This window comes from Mangifera indica, chromosome 13 (genome assembly GCF_011075055.1).
Source record: "Mangifera indica cultivar Alphonso chromosome 13, CATAS_Mindica_2.1, whole genome shotgun sequence".
Taxonomy (NCBI): Eukaryota; Viridiplantae; Streptophyta; class Magnoliopsida; order Sapindales; family Anacardiaceae; genus Mangifera; species Mangifera indica.
In genome coordinates, this window is record NC_058149.1 from 13,135,216 (window position 1) to 13,145,421 (window position 10,206).

Sequence of the window (10,206 nt, forward strand, 5' to 3'; positions counted from 1 at the left end):
ACAGTTTCTCATATTTATATATTACTATTAGCTCACTGCACTAAAGATGGACTGTGCATGGATCATTTATGTCCATTAAATTAGCACCAAATGCAGTTAGTGCTGTGAACAGTATTAATTTGCTAGAGTCCATATATAATCAAATAATGAAAATAATAAAACTATGTATATCTAGTTTGAGTACTCAATTGAATATCGGATGATATGTCATCATGTGATTGAGTGATTTTAACTAAGGATAAGTTAACACCTAATCATCTGGGGACACATCATCTGAGAACTCAAACATAATCAAGTGTAGAAAGAAGATTCTCATATCACAGGGTAGATAAACAAGAAATAACATAAATTCAGAAAGTTGTTTCTGCTCATTGACACCATTAAACTAACAATATGAAGAATGTCATGCTTTATCATTTTGACTGTTTCACAACTCCTGCATTTTTTTGCAGTTAAATGTCAGAAATACAAATGACAAGAAGAGAGGGGACATTTCTTTGTTAACCCTTTCTTCTTTTGGGACTTAAAATGAAGTCATCGTCGTCACTATCATCCTTTAATCGTTTTTTGGCTTTAACATCTCCATTTTTGGATGCCTGTTGCTGCTTCTGTGAACTCTCAGGTTTACTACTGATGAGTGGTTTTGAAGGTTTAACTGGAGTTCCCATCCGCTGTTGCTTTTGTTTTCTCTGCTTCTTCTCATATGCCTTTTTGGCTCTCTCAGGGGACAACAGGCCATGTTCCATCATCCTGCAAAAAGACATGTATTACAAGGCAATGCTATATAAAGCTGGTAAAACAAAAACTCAGAATTGTACAATTGGCATAATAATCTTTTATCAAAAAATAAATAAATAAATAAAGAAGAAAAAAACATTGTCATAATCAAAACTCCAAATTGTAGGAAGGGTTCCTATTAAGCTACTGCTAACTTACGCCAAATCATATGTTGATAGGCTAAAAGTAGTTCAACAAATCAGGCTGTAGACTAGTTGATGCCAAAGGGCTAACACACCCCAAACCATATGTAGAAGAAGTTACCAGCATCAGTCAAGTTGTTTCTTTTTTTTTTTTTTTCTTGGTAAGTAAATTTTCATTTTTTATCTACCAAGATTGATTGTGTGGCAAAAATAACAGACTAATTTGATGAAAAATTCAAAATCAATAAATCCATTGCATGTACATAAATGCATATAGTGTATACATGCCTGTGTTCACTTGAGCAGGCTCAAGTTCATTTGGTTACCAAAGGACTTGATGCATCTCATTTTCACCAAATGCCACTCTATATCAAAAAACTATGGTTGAAGTTCACCTAGGGGCCAAAAAGAACCAGAAGGATGAAGAGATGTGCTTAATTGGGCTAACAATTGTTGAGGCCCCAGAAAAATGCAATTGAATTAGGATAGTGATAGTGAGGCACTATGACTTTCTAACAAATAGAGGCTGCTCTTAAGTTTTACACAAGAGCCCGAACTGAATATTATTATTCCATATCAAGATTTGCCAACAAATTGCAAGTCTTAAATGATTCCCACATGGTAATAACAAAACATCATTTCACAATGTCAAGGCACCAAGGCCCAAAGCAAAATACTCAAAATATACCAAACACACAATTGATTTCACAAATAAGATAGGGACAAATAGTAATATATGCCCAACAAAGCACTAGCAGTAATAATATAGCTAATTACATGATCAAGTTCCCCAACCAAGTGGATATGCATTGGTGTAATCATTTATTTGATTTCAATTTAGCATAACGAAATGGTGCTTCCTCTAGGATTTTAGGATACTGTTACTAACTAGGCAGATCAGCACACTGAAGGTGTATATTGAGCGCTACAGATGACCAACATCTGAGCGATCCAACTGCTCGGTGAAAAATCCTAAATGTCATACCGAATCCATTTTAAATCTGCTCATGTCTTGAATTATTTTCACCTATGCTAACAATCACTTATTCAGAATATAAAAACAAATAGTAAATTTTAGTAGATCTATTTTTTTCAAGAAAAAAAAGAGCATAATGCAGGAATGTATAGAAAGTTTAATGTGATTCTTTACCAGTAACCTATACTGAAAGATACTAAAAGCAGCAGAAGAAGCAACTCTTAAAAGCATTGTGTTACACATGATCTAGGAAATCAAATCTAAAACTAACATTCTATTCTCATAACAGGTGGATGAGTCCTGACTCCCAACTGGTTGAATCTTCCTTTAAAACTTGAAAAATATGTGAAACAAAAACATAAACAGCCAAGGCCCAGAGACTTCTCTTCTTTAAGGCTAGCCAACACAGCTGCCATCCCTAAGAATCTCACTTCACTGACTTGCATCTCACTCTTTGAAGTACAATGATTGGTGTTTATGAATGAGTTGAAACAAACAAGGCCAATTTGATTATCTATACTGGAATCTACGTCTTCATCAATGCCTACTCTACCTATATGGCAAACAATATGTGGGCACAAGCAATGTGGTGAAATGATGGTTCTATTCCCTACTAATCAAGCCAAGATAGTCTAAAGTGTTCACTTTCCCCGGATAAAGAAATCTATATTCTCAGCTGATATAGGGAAAGAAGCTTCCATTTACTTCCCAACAATTCCAGTATCTGTTCCAACCGACAAGCTTTCTCCTCATTGTCTTTCATCTACATAAGGCTACTAGTTCCCTACCAAACCCTCAAGTGCCACCATACTATATTCCATCTGTAAAATCTCCAGTGCTGAAGCAGTAAAAGTAAAGCCTCTAATCTTTAATCATAAGAAGCTACAAGCACCCACAGATTACACTTTGATCAAATATCACATCTGATAGTCCAAATATATGACATGTTAACTACCTATCAAGTTACAAACTTGTACACTGTTATTATCACAAGCCATTAGTTAGATGTACATAAAAATTTTGTAACTCTCATCAGAACATTACCAGGGAAGTACAGATAACATCCAACAACTGTGAGAAAACAAGCAAGAGAGAGAGCTTTTTTTCCCCTACACATCACTTTTGTTATTTCCCATATACTGATCGTTAGCTTGTTCAATTGAACCAACAGAATTTAGTATGCACTAACTAGTCAGCATCTTCATAATCAGCTAACTGTTTATTTTACTGAATCCAACAAAATAAAAAGTTGGTTTCAGCTCACAACCACAGCAAAAAACTAGTCAGCAGATTACGTTCATAAGTTTCTAAATGCATCCAAGAGGTCATCTAGGTTTGAATGGGTTAAGGCCCAAAGAATGTCCTTCTAAGAAGTTATATACTTCAAAACATGCATTTTCAGTAGGGAAATTATAGAAGCTCTTTCTATGCGAAATTATTCATGTGACCACAGAAAAAGGATCAGAAATAATTTAAGCAAGTTTCAAAGCAATGAATGACTGATTTAAAAATATATATATATATTTTTGCTCTCCCTACAAATACAATACAATTAGACAAAGAAATAACTGCAGTGAAATTAAAAGGAAAGCAAACCAAAATTCCGCCATTTCACTTGATGGTATCTGTTTTGACAATGATTCATAGAATATCCGTAATGGCTCTCTCTGTTGATACAAACCAGCAAAAGATGACAGAATGAGTGGCATTAAACCAAAAAAATAATAATAATTTCGGAAGAAGAACCAAGAATTACTATTATTATATTCTCTACCTCTTCAGGAGGATCATATTTTTGTCCAGGCAATGTGAACACTTTCTTTTCTCTTACTTTAGTGGTTGTTGTAACAGTGGTCTTTGAGGAACTTGAACTCGGTTTCGATTTTATCTTCACAATTGAGAAAAACATATAGGAATTATCACAGCAAATACAAAATTAATACAAATGACAGAATTTAAAAAAATGCTAGATGCCCAGAGCCAAATCTCAACAAAAGATAACCAAAATAATGCACCATAATCCTTCAATTCATTACAGATTAGTTAATTGCAGAAAGCTCCCTGCCCAGATCAACTAATTCTTTGCAGTCGTAGAATTTTCTTATTAACAATCCGAATATTACCAAGTCCACATCACTGAATTCATCAAAAGGTAAATAAAAAAACAATTCAGAAACTGAAAACCCCAAATTACCAAAACATAAATAGAAAAGGCAAAGTCCCACCTTTAAAAATCAACAAATTGGCATTCCATGGAAGGAAAAAAACAGACTTTTGTCAAGCAACAAGCGAAAAGAATAACAGAGCTTTGAGATAGGTACCTCTGTTTTTGTGGCAATAGAGACTGATCTATTTTGCTTTGAATCAGGCGTTTTCTGTTTGCCTGAGCTATCAATTTTCTTCTTGCTGACATCAACCTTTGCCTTGGAAGAACCATCTTGGTTGCTGGACTTCACCTTCCCCACACTACCCTTGGTCTCCGTGGCCATAAACTCTTCTGTCAATCGATCGATTTGTTTAGCTAATTGAAATTCAGGACTAGTAAATATTTAATGTCTGCGAAGATAGCACAGATGGGGAAATAAAAATTTAAGCGGCCGGTTGTTGCCGTTAAACGGCTTTTAAGGTTATCTAGGTGATAAACAATGCTTTGTTAGGTTGTACCTTCTTACAGCTTGTGTGTGAAAGTACAGATTTAACCTTGACTTTTTAAGTGGAAATATGTGGGACCCGATTTTGTTAAGAAAATCTGGAAGCTCATAATCAGACGGTCTAGATTAAGAATTGAGAGCTTAGATATCATCATCATCGGGTCGTAGATAGATCGCACTGACTTTCATGTAACTGAATAACTAAATTTATTGCCGCCAAAAAGTCAAGAACAAAAACTAATCCATAATTAGTCAGGACAATTTAGGGCTGGATTTGAGGGGTGCTTAATTTGATTGGAGTTGAACTTGAATTCAATCTTGTCTCAAAATTGTTTGAGTTTAAATTCAATTCAAATTTGAACACAATCTAAACATTAGATTTAGTTTAATATTACAGTTGAAAAAAAGAAGTTATTTTTTATATATATTAATTAAAATAATATCGTTTTAATTAATTCAAATTAAATTTTTTTTATTCGTAAACTTAAAAAATTGAATACCCTTATAACTTAAACTTAAGTTTGCCTAAATTAAACTTCTTTTCAAATTTATTTGGACCAAACTTATTGTCAAACACAGATTTGAATATAACATTAAGCCAAGTGAATTTTAGATCATTTTGTTCCCATAATAATGTTCTTTTATTAGGAAAATAGAAAGGTTTCTACAAGAGAAAGAAATAAGCATACACGACAAGAACAACTTGATTCGATCAAAGTCTATGTACAACAAATAATGTAATGAATGCCATAACCCCGGAAAATTTTCCTAATTCATTTTCTTTTCCGACTTTTACCTCTACAAGTACAACCGATATGTATCTGCACAATTGCAATGTTGCTTGCTTATCTGGTTCTTGCTAGAAAAACCCTGTTGTACCAAACTGAGTGGAGAATCATATGAAATATATCATACTTTACAGGCCTAGGATGCCAGAGAAAATGTTGTTGTACCTTCTTCACCCTCATATGCATCTCTCGGTATCTCTTCTCCGGGATTGAAAGCAGTATATTTTTCAAATTTGGAATATCCTTCTCCAAGACAAAAACAGCAAAGGATTCCCAGTTCAAAATCTCAAAAAATGGAGGAACAAAATTGTCAGATATGATCACTGGAACACATTCGTAGAAAATGGCCTCCACTACCCGTGGACTATTGACTTCATAACCTTTTGCACAAATACAGTACTTGCTGCTTTTCATATACTGAATGTAGTTCATTTTCCCCTTCACCTTAGGCAATACACCAAAGATTTTCATGTCAGGATCTTTATTTTCCCAGTGCTGCAACAGAATGGGTCGTAAATATCCATGCATGCTCCCTGCAAAGAAAGCCAGGATTGACCTCTTCGAAGGAGGTTTGCCTCCAACTGTCCTAAGCGGGTTCTTAGGAGAGCGCACATATGTCTCAGGAAGAGAGACATCCTTGCCAAAGACAAAACCTTCTTTAATATCAGCATTGCAAAGGGCTCTGATACACTTCGCCATATTTCGTTTTGTCTCAGATGGGGCCTGAAAAGCAGGGTTCATAACAAAAAACATATCAACTGATATGTGGCCAGAAGAAAATAGAATTAAAATCATTTTCTACAATTACACAAAGCATTTCACATTACTTACCCATTGTTTAAGACTTTTGTTACTCACTAGTTACTACTCAAGAGAAAGTATCAGTCTAATAACCTAAATATTTTAGTAGGCTGAGGAAAAATAGATCATGATTGAAGTAAAAGATAAATTTACCATGACCTCAGGAAAGTAACAAACATACTTGATTTGATTAAAATGCTACAAAAAATAAATAGAATTATTTTTAATGCCAAGTAAAATAATACAATGGAATAGTTGAGAAATTCATATAGATCCCAGCCCAGAAATCATAAGAACCTAGCCATTGCAATTAGAATATCTTAAACAGCCAAAGCATGGAAAATGTACCCAGTCATGGCAAGCAACAAGAAAATGGTCTGCTCCATCAGTTCTATTCCAGAAACGATGCTTAGCTGCAATGAAGTCCAAGTAGTTCTTCAAATGTTGTATAAGATTTTCATGACTATGAGAATTTTGAACATATAGGGTTTCTTCTAACATTCGAGAACTGAATGGCAAGTAAAACAGTTGAGCTTTTCTAGGGTCTTTAGTAACAATTATTTTGTTAGCTTGCAGCAGCTTCATGAACCATCCCTCAGAAGCATATATTCCCTTGAGTACTGGCTCATGGAATATGGGCTTTTGTCCTTCTTTGTAAACATATACTTTGAGTTTCTGTTCCATTAACTCATAGCTCCTGCAAATTGGATTGTATCTCTTCAATCAATTCGTTGCTCCAACACATGTGATGGGCCAAAACATCAATATACATAAAGCATTGACTTGAGCACCACTAATTGATTGATTAGTTTGAAAATGACATAGCTTCTAGCCTCCTATGGAGCTCAAGTATCTTTGAAGATAAAAGGAACACTCCCAAAAATAATAACAGCAGTTCCACTACAAATTAATGTGTTGTTTGAATTTTCAGCAAACAAATAAGACACATATCATATATATTCCAGCTTAGATTTAAAAAGATAGAAATGGCAATAACCAGTACAACCTTAACCACTAAGCATAACTGAAGAAGTCAATGAAAGGACCTCCTTATCTTGGACTTATATATGGTGTAGATTTTTTCCCAAACTCAAAGCCAAGAAAACGTAATTTTGTAACATGTGTTATTAGCAACAAGGAATACTCACACCACCTTTATCAATGCTATCATGGCAAATACAAAATGCATAATAGAATGTAAATCAGATTACATAGACATTGAATACCAATGGCAAATACCAGACTTATGTGCTCTTGCTCACAACCAAAAGTGTAAAAGACAAAACCCAAGCGTATGCATGACAAGGGTAGAGGGAAAGGGAGCTATTAGCAAGCCTAAAATAGGAGGGATCCACTGCCACAAGCACTGCCTATGTTACAATAGAATATGGAAATTACCCAAACCAAAATAAAAAATCTTGGTTCCAACATTTACATTGAAGAAAATTGTTCCAAACAAAAGAAAAACATAAAAAGGAAAAAAAGGGTCCAATATTCTGTGGATTTTGTAAGCATACCTTTTGAACATTGAAACATTTCGATAAAGAGGAGAATAAAGTTCATTATCATTCTCAAGCATGGGTGCATTTTCAATTTGTGCTCTTACATATAGGAGCTCTTGGTCAACAGCTGAAGACCATCTTGGTGTCTGCAAACAATTTGTAACCAGAAGATAAGTTGAAGCAATTACTATGTATGCAGAACAAAATCTCCTCACATAACTGACCGATGAAGCATAATACATACCATTGAACGATATGAACCATGACTCTTATGCAACAAATCATTCATCTCAGCTATGGAGATCACTGCAGAAGTTGTAATATCTGGCTCTTTGTCTTCCATGGGAACAAAGGTCGCTGAATGATTCTTGTTTAAATTAGAGAAATCACTCTGCAGTTGTCCTGAATTTTCATTCTTGTGAAAAATGGATGTTGTATCTTTATCCTTTGAAGATTTGTTGGAATAAACCAGTCCAACAGGAGTTTCAAAACTTTTTTTTGGCAGGGTTTTGTTGGGAAAAAACTCCATTGGTTGAGGGACAGGAAAAGGGAAAGGAACACCCCCACCTGAACTCTCATTATACCCTGATGCCAAAGTATTATTTTCTTTCTCATTGATATAATTTGAAAAATTACCACCCACTGTTTCATCTTTTTGAGCAAAGCCATGTTCTGAGTTTCTGGCCTCCACCGGTAGAGGCCCATTATCTGCATTCTGGACAATCTGCAATGTGGAGTTCTTATTTACCCACTCCAGTTTCTCTGTATTAGACACCTCAGCAGGGTCGTCACCTCTATCATCATTTTCTGATACAAAATCATAATTTGGATCTATCTCCTCTGCTTCGGTGGTCACAGTATTATTATTAGCAAACTCGTGTATTTGAGATGTATCCTGGAAATCAGGCCATTTGAATGAGTCACATCACTGACCATCCCAGATTTAGCTAAGGGACCAGTTGCGTTTTCTGCTACTGGAACCTTAGCAGCCGAAAATAGAGAAGAAAAAACATTATCATACGGGAGTTCAAGATATTGGAAGATTAAAATCAAAGAAAATATCATTCCTGAAAGCAAAAGTAATCTCCTGGTTATGCCATGACAGACAGATGGAAATTCATGACCCATTGAGGAATTTTATACACTGGCCTCAGAATTTCAACCAAAATTACCATCCCTGCACATTGTTGCCAATATCTGAATTCAGCAAAAGATCCTCTATCTAAATGTATTGACTTATTACATGAAATCTGACTCAATCGCATCATAATTCATAAACAAATCTTCACATGCAACCAAATTTATAAAGTCGATAATCCGTTTCAGAACACAAAACTCATCAAAAGGCATAAACTCTTCAAAATTGAAACATATTCCCACACCAAGTTCATACAATTCGTCAACGTTGATTAAAAAAAACCAAAATTTACCAAAAATCAAGCAACAAGACCTGTATAACTTAATCCAACAAAAACGAAATGCAGGATCTTAAAAAATCCATAACATGCAAAAGAAACCCTCATATTAATCAGAAATAAAAAAAAAGAACGGAATCCTACAGCAATCAAATAAACGCTACTGCTTGCCGGCAACAAACATGCAAGTTATACAACACAAACAAATCCACCGAAAAGAAGTAAAAGAAATCGATGATTGGAAGTGCAACTAGCAGTCAACTAGAGCCAGCTAACACTTACAGTCCGAGAAATCGCTGGAGAAGATTTAATTAGTTGGAGAATGAGATTTCTTCTCTTCGTCGTCTACTTTGATTCTAAAATGAAATTAACACTTGTAGTATCGTGTAATGAAATAGAGAAGACAGTACCTGAGGCAGTACTTGGTGACTAGTTTTTGGGGTAATCGAGAAGTGGGTAGAAGTTCAGAAATGATTTGGCAATGGAGATTATCCAGACCGATAGCTGGTTCTGTCCACTCTGATATTACGTAAATCGCCACCCAGCTGTTGACTCGAGCAATCAGCTGCACCGTCCACGCGCATTTAGGCTGCGTACGCAAATCGCTCTTATATTCCTTTCTTGGACAATGTTGGTTAAGCGGAAATTAAAAAACTACATAATAATGTGTACAAATTTGACTGGTTGTATAAAATTTCTCTACAGCAATCAGAGGAACCGTAATAATAAAATTATGGATAAAGACAGAATACACCCAAAGGTTTACTAAACTTAACCCTGTGAATTTTTTGAAATAACAAAGGAACCCCTACATTCAACAGGATGTAGATGGTAAATGAACTTCCGAAACTGGGACATGTACGAAAGCTTACAAAGTAATGAGCTAAGGGTGTCTATAAAACTCTTGAACCGCTATGAAAGTTAATTTGAAAAAACTTATAAATTGAGGGCCAAATAACTATTTCCCACCCAAGGTTTGGTGTAAACTCAATTTTCTACTCGCTAATTATCGAAAATCTAAATACCTATTCATCAGTTAAATTTTATCATTACTATTAGGGTAAAATTATTATTTAATAAACATATTTAAAAAACTAAAAATTTATCATATTTCCTCTATAGGTTTAAAAATCTAAGAAATATCTTTTACCCA

The 10,206-nt window shown here is 34.8% G+C and overlaps 2 protein-coding genes across 5 annotated transcripts; both read right to left on the minus strand.

The window, feature by feature from the left end:
- Window positions 1–296: 296 nt before the first annotated feature.
- LOC123195094 lies at window positions 297–4,531 on the minus strand. Its single transcript, XM_044608696.1, has 4 exons — window positions 4,218–4,531; window positions 3,671–3,784; window positions 3,493–3,563; window positions 297–750 (listed from the first exon to the last, which is right to left on the minus strand). The coding sequence occupies exons 1-4, from the start codon at window positions 4,383–4,385 to the stop codon at window positions 501–503; spliced, it is 603 nt and encodes a 200-aa protein (XP_044464631.1). The 5' UTR covers window positions 4,386–4,531; the 3' UTR covers window positions 297–500.
- A 633-nt stretch (window positions 4,532–5,164) lies between these two features.
- LOC123195092 (probable glycosyltransferase At5g03795) lies at window positions 5,165–9,680 on the minus strand. 4 transcript variants are annotated; one of them, XM_044608694.1, is made up of 5 exons: window positions 9,464–9,680; window positions 7,883–8,619; window positions 7,654–7,784; window positions 6,485–6,833; window positions 5,165–6,058 (listed from the first exon to the last, which is right to left on the minus strand). In XM_044608694.1, exons 2-5 carry the CDS (start codon window positions 8,165–8,167, stop codon window positions 5,393–5,395), a joined length of 1,431 nt encoding a protein of 476 aa, XP_044464629.1. In that variant the 5' UTR covers window positions 8,168–8,619; window positions 9,464–9,680; the 3' UTR covers window positions 5,165–5,392. The 4 variants fall into 4 exon arrangements, with proteins under 4 accessions (XP_044464629.1, XP_044464627.1, XP_044464628.1 ...); XM_044608692.1 differs by having other exon boundaries at window positions 7,883–8,815; XM_044608693.1 differs by having other exon boundaries at window positions 9,336–9,680.
- Between the last annotated feature and the right edge of the window lie 526 nt (window positions 9,681–10,206).